Below are 19,712 nucleotides of genomic sequence, written 5' to 3' on the forward strand. Positions count from 1 at the left end.
TCTGAGATTAGGAATGTAGAATCCCTTAGTGTTTTTAAATCGTCCCTTAAAACTTACTTTTTTAGGGTAGCTTTTATGTGATTTATGTGATTACTTTGTTTTTTTATTATATTGGCTTTGTATTGTTTGGTTGGTTCTTTACTGCCTGTACTGTTGTGTGTATCTTTTAACTTCATATTTTTATATGTATGTAAAGCGCTTTGAGATGCTACTTTTAAAGGCGCTATATAAAATAAAGTTTATTAGAATAGTGCGAACGTTTTTGGTCATGGTTACAACTTTGCAAGGAAGAAAAGACCAGAAAGAAAAGAAAGTTTTTTCCATCTTTCATAAACGGGAGATTTTCAAACTTGAATCATAACTTTTTATTTTAAACATTTCTGAAAAAATAAAAATGTAAATAAAATAAAAATTGTAATAAATAAATAAAAGCATGCGATGCAATATTTGTGAATGTCCCCATTTTTTATTAATTTTATTACACTGTTTTATGTATTTGTCCTATTTAATACTAAATTAAATCTCAAAAATGTAATTTAATAAGACAACTGTCCTTACAATGTCTATTTTTGATTGCTTCAGTTGGAATTAAGCACCCAGCAGAACTTGTGTCAGATTGAGCTGAAGAGACTAGAGGATGAGCTGCTGAGCAAACTGTCAGCAGCAGAGGGAAACTTCCTGCAAGATACAGCCTTAGTGGAACAGCTAGAATATACTAAGAATACAGCCAGACACATCCATAACAAGGTATGGTCCAAACTGTCCATTTACCTCATCTTGTTGTTGCTTGCTCAGATCTTTTTTTTTGCATTGTTCATGCAAGATGGACTCAAAACCAATGTGTGTTTGTTAAAAAAAAACTAATATGGAAATACAATAAACTGGAAAATGTAATTACAACACTGAAATAAGAAAAGAAAATCAGCGTTCATTCCAAATAGCATGCTATAGTAAAGTGTATAATCATGATTCTTCTAAGAATTAGTATCTGATTGTATATCTCAACAGTTGTGATGTTTACACAGGCTGTTGCAGCTCGAGAGAACGAGATAAAGACCAATGATGCGCGAGATCTTTACCGGCCAGCGGCTGAGAGAGCCGCCTTACTCTACTTCACCATTAAAGAGCTCCACAACATTAACCCCATGTACCAGTACTCCCTCAAGGTAACACACTATACTGGAAAAAGTGAAAATGTATTTACTACACAGTATCTACATTACCATTCAAAAGTTTGGCGTTGGTAAGATTTTTTATATTTTTATTGTTTTGAGTCTCTTATACTCACCATAGCTGCATTTAATTGATCAAAAAACACAGAAAAACAGTAATATTGTGAAATATTATTGCAATGTAAAATATTGTTTTCTAAATATATTTTAAAATGTCATTTATTTCAGTGACAAAGCTGAAATTTCAACAGCCATTACTCTAGTCTTCAGTATCACATGATCCTTCAGAAATCATTCTAATATGCTGATTTGGAAATGTTTATTCTCATTATCAATGTAATTTTCCAGATTTTTGATGCATAGAAAAGTTCAAAAGAACAGCATTTATTTGAAATATAAGTTGGTTTGTAACCATTTCAAACCATCTTTACTGTTACTTTTGATCAATTAATGCATCCTTGTTGAAAACAAAAATTACTGACCTTAAACTTTTGAACTTTTGACTTGTTTATTTAAAAAATAATATTTTTGCTGTAACAATATAGGTTGATTCAGTCATATTAAACTATAGTTTGGCCTAAATAAAACATGTTAATTTACTTTAAAACCATAAAATCAAGTTGTGTTTGATTGTACATGTACAAGTACTCTTTCATTATTTAAAAAAAAACAAAAAACCAGCGACATCATAATCCCAGATATATAAATATGATATCATATCACCATTGGAAGGAATTCCAATATACTATTGGGCACAATCAATTAGCATTGCCATTCATCTCAATGACAGTTGCAGAAATGCTGTATCTTTGCTTTTCCAAATAATGCTATTATTTCAGCTCAACTGAACTTTATTTTACATTTAAGGCCTTCAACAAAGTGTTCCTCAAAGCCATTGCAAGAGCTCCTGGTGATGAAGACGTATCAGTGCGTGTTTTATCTCTCACTGAGGCCATCACCCACTCGGCCCTTCAGTACACCTGCCAGGGGCTCTTCCAGAGGGACCGACTCACCTTCCTCACCCACACCGCCCTCCAGGTGAGTGGGACGGGACGCCGGCAGAATAGAAACACCTCCCATCCACCCACCACCACCTCCTCCCTTCCTCCTCCTGCACTTTGTCATTCACATCAATCACTCCACTTTTCTGCCCTTACATTAAGTTCCATTAGGCCCTGTCAGTGGAGTCGGGTCCGTTCCTATTGATTAACTCTCACAGCCCGGGCACCCCTCTCCCTCAACCGGTCAGCTCTGACAGGAGGGTGGGCCACAGTGGCAGAATGCAAATACCTGTCAGGACAGCACCTGTTTTCCCTGCTGCTGTCGGTCTCCACTGCCTGTCCTTCACACGTCCACATCAAACAGAGTAAAGCTGTTCTGAGATCCGCTTGTCCTTCTCTGATGGATGGAGACATCTGTATTCAACAGACCTGAGCTCTAATGTCCTCATTACTTTGCGCCTCTGGTGTTTTATTTAGATTCTTCTGACGAGGGGCTTCATTGAGGCTCAGGAGCTGGAACTTCTGCTGCGATTTCCGGTAGAGGTTTGTCAGAGCAGTCCCGTCTGCTTCCTGTCTCCACAGGCCTGGGGTGCCATTAGGGTAAGAACTGCCTTGTGCCTGGAAATCGCTCTCTTTCATGTGTTCAGTTGTCATTTAGCATTGCCATTTAGAAAATGATTAGTCTGAAGCACCTTTTCAACCTCTAAATAAGTCAACCCGTCTAGCCCAGGGGTGTTTGAAATGTGAAGGACCCCCAAATATATGTGACCCCTTTCCTAAAATATAAAGGCAGCTACATTTATACTCTGATATTATAAAGACAGTGTGTTCTGTCCTAAATTGAAATGCCTTTTATTTGGTCATTGCTGTAGATTATTAAAATATTAAATGGAAAATACTTGTTTTCTTATTTTGTATTAAGATGACAGAATATATTGTCTTTTTAACCGCTATTAATTTTATAGTATAAATGTAATAATATAAAATTAAACATAAATATAATATAAACTAGTGCTGGGCAACGATTAATCACGATTGATCATTGCCCAGCACTAGTATAAACAAACTATATAAAATTGTATTTTTAATTTTTTTTTACAGTAAATAATTTTAGATGGTCTTAAGAAAGCAGATTGAAACCGTAATACTTTGTTGTAAATTAAATCAAGTTCTGTGAATGTAATAAAATGATTTTTATCATTTATTTATTCATTTACATTATTTATATCATCTAAATAATATATTGTTAAAATGTTGCATATATAAAATTAGTATTATATAAAATGTCTGAATATGCAACATTTAAAATTGATTTTAAAATTGATTCTAATCATTTTAACATTAACTTTTACATCCCTAAAAACAATTGTTTTTGTTTTGTTTAATAAAAAAAAAAAAAAATTGATAAAAATGGTTTGTTTTGGCCTTGCAATTCTATTGGGGTCTCTGGAAAGTACATTTGAAATCTAAGTTTAAAATCTAGATCTAGATCTACTCAAAAAGTAATTTTTTTAAATCTAAAAGTAGCATATGGGTTTCAAAAGAAGGATAAGTAAATAATTTAGAATTTTGGGTAAACTTTTCCAGTAAATAAGATTTCACAAGAATGTGAATATTCATAGAAAATATATGGAGGATATAAGAATTTAAGAGGATTTTAATACATCTTTAAAGACTCATCATTTTAAAACTGCTTACTTTAATTGAGTATATTTTATATTGTTTATTTTTTGTGTTGCTTATTGTTGTATACTATTATGCTTGTTGTTGTAGCGCTTTGGGTTAAGAAAAGTGCATGATAGATAATATGCATTATTATTATTATTATATATGCTATTAATATCATTATTATTAAATATAATAGTTCAGTGTTTTATACAAATATTTTTGAAGATTGATCCTTTTTTTTTCACCTAAGTACCAAACCTAAAACCTCATTTCATTGCAGAGCTTGTCCATGCTGGATGCATTCACGGGTCTGGACAGGGATGTGGAAGGTTCTGGCAAACGCTGGAGGAAGCTGGTGGAGTCAGAGTGTCCAGAAAGAGAACTTCTCCCTCAGGACTGGAAGAATAAGAGTACCCTCCAGAGACTCATCATTCTCAGAGCCTTTCGGCCTGACAGGATGACCTACGCTCTCCGGTAATGAGCATTCTTCAGAGAACCATCAGAGAACAACCGATATCTGTCTAAAATTTTACTTTAAAATCAACTGGAGGTGGCTGGGTTTGAAAGACCAATGTTTTTTCACCAATTGTCTTTTTACACCAGAAATTTTATTGAGGACAGTTTGGGCTCCAAGTATGTAGATGTCAGTCGAATGGAGCTTGAAAAGTGTTTTGAGGAGTGCAATCCCTCTACACCGGTGTTCTTCATCCTTTCTCCTGGAGTCAACCCCATCAAGGATGTAGAAACACTTGGTAAACACAGAATCTCTTTACACTTAGCCTAACTTGTAACATAATCAGAGTATTAAACTTATATCTATTAACTAGGGCTGAAGCTTGGATTTACCACAGACCAGGGGAACCTCCATAATGTATCCTTGGGTCAAGGACAAGAGATTGTGGCTGAGAGAGCATTGGAGACCGCAGCCAAAAAAGGACATTGGGTCATACTGCAGGTAGAAAATTTCTGGTTAATTTCTTACCAAATCAACCTACAATAAAGTGTCCAAAACATGGAAAACGTTAGAAAACTACAAACAGAATAAATGTCAAGTGTTACCCTGGAGAGCAGTCATTATTTAGAAATATAGGACCACTTAATACCACAATTGACAAGTCAGAATAGTTTTCCAAAGGACTATTTTGCCAAAAATGCTTCCAATACATATGGATACGTGACCCCGGACCACAAAACCAGTCAAAAGTAGCACGGGTATATTTGTAGCAATAGCCAACAATACATAGTATGGGTCAAAATGATAAATTTTTCTTTTATGCCAAAAATCATTAGGATATTAAGTAAAGATCATCTTGCATGAATATATTTTCTAAATTTCCTACCGTAAATATATTAAAACGCAATTTTTGATTAGTAAAATGCATTGCTAAGAACTTAATTTGGACAACTTTAAAGGCGGTTTTCTCAATATTTAGATTTTTCTGCACCCTCCGATTCCAGATTTTCAAATAGTTATCTCGACCAAATATTGTCCTATCCTAATAAACCATACATCAATGGAAAGCTTAATTATTCAGCTTTCAGATTTAAAAAAAATTACCCTATGACTGGTATTGTGCTCTGGGGTCACATATGTATGTTCTTGTAAATTTAATTTCTGTTTCAGAATGTTCACCTGCTGGAGCGGTGGTTGGGTCGTCTGGAGGAGCTGTTGGAGAACACAGTCAGCGATGCTCACTCAAACTACAGAGTGTTTATGAGTGGAGAACCGTCCTCCAGCTCCCATGAGCACCTCATCCCTCGTACCATCCTGGAGAACGCCCTCAAACTCACTACTGAACCACCCACCGGCATGAACTCCAGCCTACATGCAGCTCTGGACAACTTCACCCAGGTCTTCACACACTTGACACAGACAAAATCAGTGAATTCACATGCGGACCAGTCAGACATTCTATTCGGCTTACTATTAAAGTGGTCATATAATGCGATTTCAATTTTTCCTTTCTCTTTGGAGTGTTACAAGCTCTTGGTGCATAAAGAAGATCTGTAAAGTTGCAAAGACTAAAGTCTCAAATCCAAAGAGATATTCTTTATAAAAGTTAAGAGTCAACCACGCCTACCTAAAACGGCTCGTTCTAACACGCCCCCACATGTCTACGTCATGATGTGGGAAGATTTGCATAACTTTAATTCTTGCCGTTGCCGCCGCTGCCAAGTTGTGGAGTCGCTGTGCGTTTCGTTGTGAAAGCGAAACTACTTTGAGTGGAAACTAGTAATCCTATAGAATGAGTAGAATGAAGTGACAAAAGAATGAGATGTCCACACTTTTGACTCTTAATTTCCATTCTACAGGACACTCTGGAAATGTGTTCTCGAGAGCAGGAGTTTAAAGGACTTGTGTTCTCACTGTGTTACTTCCACGCCTGTGTGACTGAGAGGAGGAAGTTTGGGCCTCAGGGTTGGAACCACAGATACCCATTTAACAATGGAGATCTGACCATCTCTGCCAGTGTTCTGTACAACTACCTGGAGGCCAATACTAAAGTAAGAGACCAGCATTCATTAACCTGATAAAATATAATGATTCCATCATAATATCAGTGAATTATATTTTTTGATAATCCGCAAGGATGCATAAAACTGATCAATAATGACAGGAGCCATGTTTCCATCACCTTGTTTTTATGCACATTTTGAAGTATCACATCACACATCACAGTTTTTGATTTGTGCGAAAAAGGGTCAATTCGAAATAATGAGAGATGGAAACGCATTTGCCGAATAAATTCCTCCATGCGCATCAAAAACGTCATGTGACTTTGCGCAATGGGACGGCATAACCTGACTAACCAGCAGACTGATCTTGTTGCACATGATCTGAAATGTTGTTATGGTCATTCTGAAATGCAATTTCGGAGGTGGAAACAGCTTCCACCTCCGAAAGCAATGGCTGCATTTATAGTGTTTCGTCTGCTTGCTCTGTGGCGCAAGTAATTTATTATAAATGAAAAGGATTATATTCAGTGGCTTCTCCTTCTTTTCTTAGGGATGTTTACTTTTCCCACATTGCTGTATAATTTCATCACACAAAGCGAAGTCACGATCTCACTGTGTCCAAAAAATCATGTTTTTCCTCTCGCAGCATTACTTCACTTACAACCAATTATAGCGGCTCCAGATTTCACCCCTCCCCTCAAAAAACGAATGTCCTTCATTATGTTAACCAAACAGTAACCTGTATGTGCGTACACTGAGGATTCATTAGGCGGCAAATGAAGCGTCATGCTAAATGTAATTACACGCGTTGTGCGTGACACCTTACAACGCTTTATAAGTGATCACTGCAATTAGAGCTGATGAAAGAAGCAATTTGCAAAACAATACAGGTACAAATGATGGTGAACCTCTAGCGTCTGTCATCGGTTATAAGACACACGCTCCCTTGTTCTTCTCTCCTTTACAATTACACATCATTCGCTCTATTCTCAGGCCAGACTTAAGCCAATCACAGCAGGAGTTCAGGAAGAGCTTGATCTTTGCTTGAATTATACATGAACTGAATTTCTTTTTGTCTGGTGTAGAGCCATTTGAAATAATAAACTCACTACAGGATGCTCCCATCACCCAACATCAGTTCCTCAACTCATACTCGTGAGAAAATCCCTGCATCCAACATCTAGCCCTTTTAGCAGTTTTCACCATGTATTTTTTTCCCTCTGTCAGAACTTGCCAACCTGGCTGAAAATAATGCTGTGGGTATTAAGCGCAGGGCGCTGAGGGATCAGTTTGTGCTGGAGGTTTGACATTTAGGTGTGTTAATATGTGTGGCTCAGGTACCGTGGGAGGATCTGTGTTATCTGTTCGGAGAGATCATATACGGAGGTCACATCACTGACGAGTGGGACAGGAAGCTCTGCCGTACGTACCTCCAGGAGTTCATCAATCCCAAGATGGTAAAGACATTCAGAGCACTGTAATGTACTACAACGCCGCACCAAACATAGTTGATCAAAGCACTGTTAAATCATCTGATTTTGATTCAAGACAGAATTCATATACATTTTAAGGTCATACAGCTGAAAACAAACGTTTCAGAAGTAGAATTTTAAGTTGCGCGAGCATTGGCTCAACAAACTAAGAGATGCACACCAGTAGTTCTCAACCAGAGGGCCTCTGCAGCCTTGCTAAAAAAGACATACTGTGCAATCAAGATATATTTTTATCCAACAATAGCTTTTTTTTTTTATTAAAGAACATACAGTCTTTAACCTTTAGAATCATAAAATGAATTGGGTTTAATTAATTTACCTAAATAGACATGCCCGGTTTGTAATAATTGCAACAGCGAGAAATCAGTGTAATTGTGAGATATTAACAGATAGGTCTTTTGCATTTCTTTTGTATTGTAGTTTTGAGATGTTGGCATTGCACTCAAAAGTGGAGGTAGATTAATGTGAGCTTGCAGGGACAGGATTTAAAGGGATAGTTCATCCAAAAATAAAAATTCTGTCATTAATTACTCGCCCTCATGTCGTTCCAAACCCATAAGACCTTCGTTCAACTTCAGGACACAAATTAAGATATTTTTGATGAAATCTGAGAGCTTTCTGACCCTGCATAAACAGCAACACAACTACCATGTTCAAGGCACAGAAAAGTAGTAAGGACATCGTTAAAATAGTTCACAAGCAGCGGAATGCACACGCGTGTGTCGTGATACTCTCGTGAATGACGGCAGAGACTGAGTCATTTTTGTTTTCTTCGCACACAAAAAGTATTCTTTGTAGCTTCATAAAATTAAGGTTGAACCACTGATCATGGACTATTTTAACGATGTCCTTCCTACCTTTCTGGGCCTTGAACATGGTAGTTCACTTGCTGTCTATGGAGGGTCAGAAAGCTCTCGGATTTCATCAAAAATACCTTAATTTGTGTTGCGAAGATGAACGAAGGTCTTACGGGTTTGGAACGACATTAGAGTGAGTAATTAATGACAGAATTTTCATTTTTGGGTGAACTAGTGAACTAAATGATTGGATAAGCCCTATACACAGTACATTACCAGAGAGATGTTTGTTGCTGCACCTAAAGATCGAGTTATGATATTTTTGATTAAACAAAAAAAAAAAAAAAAAAAAAGAAACATATGGATGAATCATTCACAATAAGAAATGACATGCATTTACAAAATAGATGGGGCAGAATTTCATGTCATGTTGACTTTGTCTCACTGCGAGGCATAAAGTAGTAATTGTGAGAAATAAAGTCAGAATTACCTTTTCAAATGAGTGAAATCTGGAAAAGTCTGCAGATTTTTAGAGGTAATGTAGATTTGCAAAGAGATCTCGATTTATCTAGCCTCTTCAAGTGCTTCATTCACGTTCTGCAGGCAGCATGTTAAAATTAGACTATACAAGTTTGTCTGTGGACCTCACACAACTGCCTTTGAACAGATCAGGTTTGTACATGTAAATACTGCAGCTCTATGGGGCTCTCTAGTGGTGAGGATCTACATTGCATGACACAATTTTCCTTGTGAGACAGTTTATAAGCACAGATAACAAAATAGAAGCTGAATGTATTAAATGTCTTTTTGTTCCCACATACTGAAGACATGTTTGTTGTGTTCAGGCCAGGGTTCTTACGTTTTATCTTATCTTAAGTGTGTCTTTTCTGGAGTGGTGTTTGTGCAAGGTAATTAAGGCAGTGGTCAGGCATGCAGCCCAGTGTTTCCTCACTGAGTCTCATTAGGCCCCAAGATGAGCAGCCATCAATCACAGAGCTTGTCTTTAGCCTTTCCACAGAGCTGCATTACTCTCCCAGTTTCCAGCACCAGCCCTGCTATCGATTACCACACACACCTTTATCCGTTACTGAACAATACTCAAAGGTTTAGCATGTTACAATGCTTATCAGGACAAAATATTGTGCAGAAAAAAACCAAGTTATCATATTTGCAACCTAAAATCCTGTTGAGTCGCTTGACTTGCTGTTTGAATCTGTCTTTTGGTTACCAGACAAGATCTTTAACCACCATGCTCACCCTCTCCAATATGAATCCCAAAAGACTGTCCTCTCATCAGCTATGAAACATCTTCCTGTTACTCCATGATCTCTCTCTGCAGTTTGAAGGAGAGCTGTTCCTGTGTCCTGGGTTTCCAGCTCCTCCTGATCTGGAGCACACTGGGTATCACAGCTACGTGGATGACAGATTGCCCTCGGAAAGCCCTGGTCTCTACAGCATGCACCCTAATGCTGAGATTGAGTTTATGACGGCCACGTCTGATGCCCTCTTCAAAACTTTACTGGAACTCCAGCCCAGAGACTCATCAACAGGAGAAGGAGCATCACAGTGCACAGAGGAGAAGGTAAAACTATGTATCATTATTATTATTGTCATCATCATCATCAATGTTGAAAACAGCTGTGCAGCTTTTTTTGTCTGGTGGAAACAGTGACTATTTTGAATAGTTTTTATTTGCATTATATATCAAAGATGCATTAAAATGAATCAAAAGTGAAAGTAAAGACTGTTATAATATTACAAAAGATTTATTCATTCAGTATATTCATTCACTATTCAGTATATTGGCTACTGACTTCTTTCAAGTACATTAAAGGGATAGTTCACCCAAAAATCCATGTTATTTACTAACCCTCAAGTTTTTTCAAAGCTGTATGACTTTCTTTCTGCTGTTGAACACAAAAGAAAATATTCTGAAGAATGTTGTAGCCATTGACTTCCATAGTATGGAAAAAAAATACTATGGAAGTCAGTGGCTACTGTCAGCTGTCTGGTTATCACCATTGTTCAAAATATCCTTTGTGTTCAGCAGAAGAAAGAAACTCATACAGGTTTGGTACAAGTGGAGGGTGAGTAAATGATAACAGAATATTCATTTTTGGGTGAACTATCCCTTTAATGCTTTTCTACCATTTTCTGCTAGTGAATACGTTAATAAAATGTTTCTCCTATATGGCTGCAGAAAACTTTGGATTCTTTTAGAAAGCTGTATTTAGAACGTAGTCACTTTTGATACACTTTTTTCTTTTTCCTTGGTCAGGTGAAGAGTGTTCTGGATGACATGCTGGAGAAGTTACCGGAGGAGTATAATCTGGCAGAGCTCATGTCTAAAACAGCCGAGAGGAGCCCCTACATCCTGGTGTGCCTGCAGGAGTGTGAGCGAATGAATCTGCTGCTGGCAGAGATACACAGATCATTAACAGAGCTGGACCTGGGACTGAAGGTAGGAGACAAAACAATCAATACAGATGATTACTGATTATTCAGAACCAGCTGTATTTGAATACTGCACCTGCATGGATTTCTTAACTTTGTTTGGGGAAAACCCCCTTGAAATGTCTGAATTTTTAAAAAGTTTTTATACTAATGACAATAATTGTGACATAATTCATGAATATCGATTAGGTACCATTGCTTGGTATCCTCTATAATGAGTCAAATATGAATTAATATACTTCTCCATGGATATACACCGTTGTTCAAAAGTTTGGGATCAGGAAGATTTGTAATGTTTTTTTAAAGAAGTATCTTTTGCTCATCAAGGCTGCATTTATTTGATCAAACATAGAGACAAAACAGTAATATTGTGAAATATTATTACAATTGAAAACGGTTTTCTATTTTATTATACTTTAAAATAGATTTTATTTCTGTGATGCAAAGCTGAATTGTGACCCTGGACCACAAGACCAGTCTTAAGTCGCTGGGGTATATTTGTAGCAATAGCCAAAAATACATTGTATGGGTCAAAATTATTGAAAATGACTGTTTTCCTTTTTTAATATATTTTAAGATGTAATTTATTCCTGAGATGGCAAAGATTCATTTTTAGCCGCCACTACTCCAGTCTTCAGTGTCACATGATCCTTCAGAAATCATTCTGATTTATTATCAATATGCTGATTTATTATCAATGTTGGAAACAGTTGTTGCTGCTTAATATTTGCTTTGTGGAACCTATGATACTATTTTCAGGATTCTTTGATTAATAAAAAGTAAAAAAGAACAGTATATTCAAAATAGAAATCTTTTCTAACAATATGTCTTTACTATCACTTTTTTTTAATCAAAAAATACTGATCTAGGGCCTCATTTATAAAAGGTTGCGCAGAAACCATCCTAAACGTGATCTTACGATCATCTCTCAAATATGCGTATGTGTGATTCATAGAATGAACGTACGCCTCTCTTTCAGATGTGAAATCTATGAATCGCAACTAATCTTGAACTTGCGCGCAACTGAATGGTTTCAGCTTTCTGCATTGTAAACGATTCCTAATTAATGTCATTAACAAAAGATCACCAGGCATTGTCCAAATCCTTTAATTTAGAAGAGCGAGCTGCAAGAACAGCTTACATTTCCAAAAACCTGCAGCATTCCGACAAGAAAAAGTACATACGTCTGCTCAGACCCTGACGTGACGATAAATACTTTTCCACGTCAAAGGCAGTTTTTACAAATATGAGCGTTGGCGTGGATTTGAGCGTATGCACACTCTATCAAATCAAATCTGTGCATACGCACACTTTATAAATGAGGGACCTAGAATCTAGAACATTCTGCTGAGATACATTTTCCTTAAACTATATTCAAGGGATTTTACCATTTAAAAAGAAACCACAAAGGAAGTAACATTGCTGTCACTTCACTGCCTGTGCCTGTAAACATGAATGATATATTTTCCAACTGTTTTATATTTTGTACCCACACGGACTAATAAATATATTAAACAAAAAAAAAATAGATTAAAATGATTAAATAATAATATAGAAATTAATTAAAAAAAATGAATATAATTACCAATATATTAATACATTTTAATAAATTATGATAATTATTTAGAAACAAAACCTACATGTAAATGGGTTTTGATTATACATGTTTTATATGTATTAATACTACTACTACTACTAATAGTAGTAATAAATAATACAAATTATTAATAATATATATATGTTATAATATATAATATTATTGTTAATAATTATGTTATAATTATATAATTAACAATTATTAATGAAACCAATGAACATTCAACAAGTTTGTATTATTTCATTATTGTAGATGAGTATTGAATTTAAGTTTTGTGAAAAGTAAAGAGCGCTGTAGCTACAATCTGCCTTTGCTCACTATCTCATACATGCACATATTTTTTACAGCAGGTGTGAACCGTATGACTGTTCTCTAACATGATATTACAGGGTGAACTGAGTCTCTCCTCAGACATGGAGCAGCTCCAAACGGCTCTGTTCTATGACAGCGTTCCAGAGAGCTGGAGCAGGCTGGCCTACCCTTCAACCAAAACACTGGCTCTGTGGTACAGTATCCTTCATAATAACGTCACATTACAGAAGAAATCTACAACACTCAACTGTTTCACTGTAGGCTTTAGTGATAAGGTCTACATAATCGTATCCTGCAGGTTCAGTGACGTTCTGGCTCAGTGTCGAGAGTTGGACACATGGACTCAAGACTTTGTGTTTCCTGCTGTGGTTTGGATCTCTGGACTCTTTAGTCCTCAATCATTTCTTACAGGTAAGACAAATGCCCACATGAACACATCCAAAACAAGACTTGCTGCCATTGTACTTAAAAGTGTTCTGCTTTGCAGCGATTCTGCAGAGTATAGCTCGAAAAAACAAGTGGCCTTTAGATCGGATGAGCCTGTCTGTGGACATCACCAAGAAAACCAAGGATGATTATGGCCATCCTCCTCGAGAGGGAGCGTACATTCATGGACTCTTCATTGAGGGTGAGCATAAACTCTATTCCAATGCGAATTTCCTGTTTGTGTGGATGAATGTGACACAGCTCTCCTCCTGCAGGCGCTCGCTGGGATAGCTCCTCGGGTCTGCTATCAGAGGCTGTTCTGAAGGAGTTGACTCCAACTATGCCAGTGCTGTACATACGCGCGATACCCATCGACCAGCAGGATGTGAGGAACACTTACGAGTGCCCAGTGTACCGCACCAAACTCCGTGGCTCCACCTACATCTGGAGCTTCCGTCTCAAAACACGCCAACCGCCTGCAAAGTGGGTTCTGGCCGGAGCAGCACTGCTTCTGTCAGTGTAAACAAACAACCAACGCCATTCTGCTCACAGAGGTTGACTTCTACAAGTTATATGCTGATCGAATCATCATTTTTTTGGTTTCGTATTAAATGCAAAATAAGATGTTATGTTGTCTGATGCAGGGCTGCACGATTGATCAGAAATAAAACCAAAATCATAATATGACTTATCAAATCGCAAATGCTGCAATTGAATTAAATATAGATATACGCGGAGTTTCAGGTGAAGCACATCTTTAACAGACAAACCTGTCATGATCCATGTTTTTAGTGTCTCAGAGTGGCTCAGTTCACAGTAAATGATTTCATCTCTACATCTGCTGTGCATTGTAGTTCATGTATTTGGAAACGCAACATTCACCAGCCATCTTCCCAAAATTGTAATGAATGATTATAGACCAGCTGTTGTCATCATAAATAAATAAATTTGCAGTACTGCAATAAAATGCTGTTTTCTGACAAAAAAGCTTGATAATTCAATGTTTAAAAACGATATATATAATTTTTTTTCTTAAATTTTTTTTTTTCATTTCACAGTGAGATATTTCAATAGTATTTTTTCTTATTTTAGTATTTTATTTAAAAGCTAGTAAATAAACATTACATATTATTTTTACTTAGTCATTTTGAGGTAGAATCTCAAAAATGGGGCCAAATTGTCCAGCCCCACAAACAAGTACAGTTTTTTTTTTCACAATTATATTTTTACCAAATCGTGCAGCCCTAGTTTTACAGAAACATCAGTATACCGTAGAAAAGTTGCCGTTATTGGCATAAGTATTGTAAGTATTAACACTTTGCAATATTGATGTTGTTATTAGCTGGTTCTAGACATCTCTGTGCTCACTGAATGACACAATCTCCTCTAGTGCCACTACAATGAGACTCCCAGTAGATTATGAACCAGGCTGATACTGATTTTCAGATGAGGTGTGTTTGACCTTCCTCTCCTGCTGAATACAGATAGATAGTGTGATTCATCTCACGTCCGGGACAGAAACCAATTTGTTATCATCTCTGAATGACATGCTTGGTCATGTCCATTTTTTCCCCTCACGTTTCCCTTGATGGGATTTAATAACTAGCTACAGTATATTGCTGAACTGAACAAATGTGATTTTGTTCAATAGTGTTCAGAAGGTAAACTGTTAAACATCAAATTCTACACAGTACACAATCACAAAACACAACATCTGCTGTTGGTCTGGGATTGTCCGTGTGGTTCTTTGCTATGACGCAGACTTTGTCAGGAGACAAGAAAATGATACATCTGTCCCGGAGAGGGAAATGAGAGGTTAGCACAAGCTGTGGAGCTGTTCCTCCCCTCTCAGTGAGTCCAGCAGCGGCCACGCAGCAGGTAATAATGGCCCAGAACAGGATGGATCTGTAACTGTTTAGACAGTTCATCCTCGGTTCACACTGAGACGCACTGTAAGCCAATCGTGCGTCACAGAGAATATTCACACTATTACTGATGCATATTGAGGTCTGGGGTTTAGTAGGAAGTCACAATTTGTAGACCCAATGAATCAAAACGGGAGTTTTGTGGCATTTCCTGTTAGTCTCTATGAGCTAATGTACACTTAAACGTTAACAAACCACTGGGTGGCGGTAAGTGTCTAGTTTACGTTTAACATTTTCAAACATACTGTATAAAAATGAGTAAAATATTAAACAAAAGATGGATTTTACAGCATGGGTGCACCTGAAAAAAAAAGACAGTGTCAGTTATTATTATTTTTTCTTTAATGTCAGGCTCTTTGTGAAGAAAACTAGTGCAAACAGCAGCTACAGTCAGTCACTGCTGACATTTGTTATTCTGAAGGTGAGATGTACACCTTGCTATTGCTTTATGGTCTGTTTATCATTATTGATTAAAAACAAAGTCTTCATATTTACAGATTTCACATGTGAACCTCACAGGCATTATCAGACTGGTCAATCAATGGCGTTGCCAAATCCTTCAGACCATCTGATCACATTTACAGTACATTACATCTTTTCTTTGTATTTAAAACGTGTTTTGTCTTCCCTTCTGAGTCAGGGACAAGCTTGTTGTTTAATAAATATCTCAATGTCTCACAAGTCAAAGTACAACTTATACAAGAAATCTATACATTTGCTTTCTTCAAGCACCATCTCATGTAAGCCATTACAGAACCATTGCTCAGTTATTTTCAGTAGGGCTTTTCCAATAAAATACATCCATAATTTAAAACCCAATTATTTCTATGACAGTCTGCTAAATAGATTTCACAGATATAGTTTTTTTCCCTCAAAGATATGCATAATTTTAAGATGTCCTTACAGTTTATGCAAGTTCAACTAATTGTCGCTTTAATCTAAATTTCTACTAGCAATTCTGCATCTAAAATACAGTGTGCTGCCTTGGGATATCTTTCTGATTGTCTACAAATTGTTGGCCATGATATAAAAAAGCATCACATTGTTTTGTTATTTGCGCATGTAGCTCAAATTTCAGACTAATTGGACTACACAGAAATAAAGATGTGCCTATTAATTTCTCATATATGCACATGCTCTTATTTATTAGTGAAGCTACATATTTTGCAGTGGCAAACTGGCTCAAAATAACTCAAATCTGCCCTACACTACTGAGTGAAAGTGTGCTGTATGAAGACATCTGAATTCTCAACATGATCTTTCTGTACTGTAACTTAAAGAATACTGGATCACTGTAATGTTTCCTATTATAACCGTTCAGTAAATTCTTGCTTTTTACTTGCATGATTCAGCTTCTTTGTTCCTTTCACATGGTGGGTTGAACTGGCTGAGATTTCTTTGGCTGTGCGATACTCTGTATCTGTTCTGTGTGGTTGGCGTGATTGTGTCTCCCCCTAGTGGAGGACTTACTCGTCACAGTCTTCAGTTAGAGGAAGGACCCTGTCCAGTCTTCAGTAGTGGTTTTAGGATATATATCAAGTTGTTTTATGTCCTGGGCTCAAGTCTGTGTGAGAGCTCAAACAGAGTCTGTTGATTGTCGATGACGTGCAGGTAATTGATGTACGTTCTCACTTCCACGCTGTCCTTCTGGGACAACATGTTTCCTAATGGACAAAAAGCCAAAGATAATTATTACACCCTATAGAAATCAACACAGCAGTAGTGAGACTGACTTTCAGTGTACTTGAAACCACTAAACTGGGACAAAACTATTTTTTGAGTGTAGAGAGAGATCTGGGTTATGCAGTAATATACGGTCTGTCTATGTGTTCAAATTTAAGTGCAAGTGGTCATTGTTTTAAAAGCTAACACTTTCTGCTATCTAGGCTTAAAATGAAGAGACAACTTCTGAAGAGACCATTTCTAGGCTGATTCCTCTGAGAAGTCTAAACATTGTGGCGCTATCAAAAACATTTTGGTTGTTTGAGCAGTCCGACCAGCAACTAGCCATAGCAACACTGGCTCAACCAATGGCACGAGTTTGTGCCAGGATTATCTGTTTATCTGGCCAATGGGAATTTGTGGGTTAGATGGGAAACCTGTTTGAAACAGGTTGCAATTTTTTTTGCAACTTCATTTTGGTTCACAGTTGCCAAGTCCGCCGTTTTCCCGTGGAATTGGGCTACTTTAACACTGTTGCCGCGGGTTGTTTTTCATGTCCGTGGGTTTAAGCGACCCCAATAATGTGATATTTAGCCCCTGCGATGTGACCTCACCAAAAAACGTGTATTTTACTCCCCAGAACGCAATTTTTACTGGGGGACCCCCCCCCCTCAAAATGCCATTGGGCTAGTTTTGAGTAGCAACTGGGCAGGTTTTGTTGTGAAAACCTGGCAACCCAGTTTGGGTTCAGTTGGGCAGAGATTACACACTTCATCAAGGTAGGAAATATTAAAATTTATAAATCTGTGTGATTTGAGCACTTACCCATGTGATCTGTCCGACACTGCCTGATAATCCGCACTGTGTCTGCTATCATGTGCTGTACATAAAATACATTCACATTAGCTTGTTTTGCTCATTTGATGGGACATGATCTTAAAGGAAGAGTTTGCCCAAAAATGAGAATTCTGTCATCGTTTACTCACCCTCATGTCATTCCAAACTTGTATGACTTCCTTGAAAAAAAAAAACCTACTATTTTTGCAGGTCTGGAATGACGTGACGGTAAATAAAGGATGACAATTCTCATTTTTGGGTGAACAAGCTCTTTAATTAAAAAAATATACATCTATAAGGTCTAATTGTTCACTTACTAGTTTGTCAAAGTTGACTAGGTTGTCGAGAAATGTTTTGTTGCCCTCATGAATGAAGGTAATATCTGTTCAGATAGAAATTGTTTAGACTTTAGTACACACATTATTTGCAAAACAATAGAGAATAGAGAAAAAAAATCTCTCGAGACTCCCTCACCATGTCCTAACCAGATACATTGCAACAAAGCAACTAGTGATAAATGCTAATTATTTTGTTCAAACCAGCCATGACCAGACATTTCTGCTGTGTTGTGATTGGTAGCTCTGTTCACTGCAAAATCTCATTAGTCCAAAATCCCACTCTTCATAACTGAACATTCAAGTCAGCTAGAATGGAAATCCACCCTATTTTCTAAATATATGATTCATTTAGGCATTTCATACATTTTTTTATTCATTTTTTTCCTCTGTGAAAATGACAGACTTATCTTTGGTGACTTCTGCTGGACTTCTCCAATCATGTCCTCCACATAAATCCAAACCCATGGTGTCACGTGCAAATTTTGAATAATCTGATGATAGCATGTGTTAAGAGGCATAAATTTGCTTACTGCACCTTTCAGAAGCAGAGGTAGGAAAGGGATCTTGGGAGACTTCATCTTCCTGAAGGCATCTCTGTAGGCTTTGTGATTTAAAGAAGGGTCCTGCGGGTCATGAAAAAGCATTCATGTGTACATATTTGTGTGTTTGTTTTATTTTACACTGAAACCATCTGGTTTGTCTCAAATCTCTTCCTCTGTAACACCACCTGCTGTTTCCTCCCTGGAGGCCAGAGGCTCTGATATGATTACGGCTTCATATATTACATCCTAATGAGCCGTAAAAAGCACAAAATTCTCTAGCAGGAGGTGAACTAGCAGGAGGCAACTTAAGATTGGGTTGAGGCAATCACTTACCGTCAGGCTCTCCAGCTCAGAGAACAACTTCCTGAACTTCCCAGGGACTTTCTGAAATGAGGACAGATATAAAAAAAAAAAAAAACAGAAGAATTTAAGCCAATGCACAGTTTGCAATACACTCTAGTTTCTTGCTTCTAAAAACATAATTCATCATAAATATAGACTGATGTTGGAAATCTAAGTGCAACACTACCACTTCTTAATATTTAGTAGTATATTTCTGTGCACTGGAGTTGGTGCTTTCCTACCTCCCATGTCTGAGTGAGTCGACTGATGGCGGGACTGTTCAGTCCCATAATAATAGCAAAGAATGAGTTCAAGTTCCTCTGTGCTTTACAGCTAAATAAAGAAAGGAAGATAACATGAGCGTGTTCACCACCTGAACCATTTGAGTAGAAAGAAATACAACCACAAATAATTTCATATTTTAAAGAGGTCATATGACGTTGCTAAAAAGAACATTATTTGGTGTAATGAAATGTGTTTATGCGGTTTAAGGTTAAAAAAAACATTATTTTCCACATACTGTACATTATTGTTTCTCCTCTATGCCCCGCCTTTCTGAAACGCGTAGATTTTTTACAAAGCTCATCGTTCTGAAAAGCGAGGTGTGCTCTGATTGGCCAGCTATCCAGTGCGTTGTGATTGGCCGAATACCTCAAGCGTATGATGGAAATGTTACGCCCCTTACCATA

The 19,712-nt window shown here is 37.1% G+C and overlaps 2 protein-coding genes across 2 annotated transcripts in view; one reads left to right on the plus strand and one right to left on the minus strand.

Moving 5' to 3' along the window:
- The window catches only part of LOC107685550 (dynein heavy chain 11, axonemal), an 80,958-nt gene extending 66,608 nt beyond the window's left edge, over positions 1 to 14,350 (plus strand). Inside the window, exons 68-83 of the mRNA XM_016482173.1 lie at positions 583 to 747; positions 1,026 to 1,166; positions 2,040 to 2,210; positions 2,651 to 2,773; positions 4,122 to 4,315; positions 4,445 to 4,593; positions 4,669 to 4,796; positions 5,466 to 5,693; positions 6,155 to 6,346; positions 7,636 to 7,755; positions 9,928 to 10,170; positions 10,867 to 11,049; positions 13,029 to 13,144; positions 13,250 to 13,362; positions 13,439 to 13,579; positions 13,653 to 14,350. Coding sequence (XP_016337659.1) covers positions 583 to 747; positions 1,026 to 1,166; positions 2,040 to 2,210; positions 2,651 to 2,773; positions 4,122 to 4,315; positions 4,445 to 4,593; positions 4,669 to 4,796; positions 5,466 to 5,693; positions 6,155 to 6,346; positions 7,636 to 7,755; positions 9,928 to 10,170; positions 10,867 to 11,049; positions 13,029 to 13,144; positions 13,250 to 13,362; positions 13,439 to 13,579; positions 13,653 to 13,900 — 2,655 coding nt within the window. The 3' untranslated portion in view covers positions 13,901 to 14,350. The remainder of the gene's footprint in view (positions 1 to 582; positions 748 to 1,025; positions 1,167 to 2,039; positions 2,211 to 2,650; positions 2,774 to 4,121; positions 4,316 to 4,444; positions 4,594 to 4,668; positions 4,797 to 5,465; positions 5,694 to 6,154; positions 6,347 to 7,635; positions 7,756 to 9,927; positions 10,171 to 10,866; positions 11,050 to 13,028; positions 13,145 to 13,249; positions 13,363 to 13,438; positions 13,580 to 13,652) is intronic.
- Positions 14,351 to 15,640: 1,290 nt separating this feature from the next.
- The window catches only part of LOC107685551 (rap guanine nucleotide exchange factor 5-like), a 31,138-nt gene continuing 27,066 nt past the window's right edge, over positions 15,641 to 19,712 (minus strand). The window contains exons 11-16 of the mRNA XM_016482174.1: positions 19,266 to 19,356; positions 19,015 to 19,065; positions 18,675 to 18,762; positions 18,119 to 18,183; positions 17,790 to 17,844; positions 15,641 to 16,966 (exon numbers count right to left, since the gene is read on the minus strand). Of these exons, the coding sequence (XP_016337660.1) occupies positions 16,848 to 16,966; positions 17,790 to 17,844; positions 18,119 to 18,183; positions 18,675 to 18,762; positions 19,015 to 19,065; positions 19,266 to 19,356 (469 nt within the window). The 3' untranslated portion in view covers positions 15,641 to 16,847. The remainder of the gene's footprint in view (positions 16,967 to 17,789; positions 17,845 to 18,118; positions 18,184 to 18,674; positions 18,763 to 19,014; positions 19,066 to 19,265; positions 19,357 to 19,712) is intronic.

The sequence above is a fragment of the Sinocyclocheilus anshuiensis genome, unplaced genomic scaffold (genome assembly GCF_001515605.1).
Source record: "Sinocyclocheilus anshuiensis isolate Anshui unplaced genomic scaffold, SAMN03320099.WGS_v1.1 scaffold185, whole genome shotgun sequence".
Taxonomy (NCBI): domain Eukaryota; kingdom Metazoa; phylum Chordata; class Actinopteri; order Cypriniformes; family Cyprinidae; genus Sinocyclocheilus; species Sinocyclocheilus anshuiensis.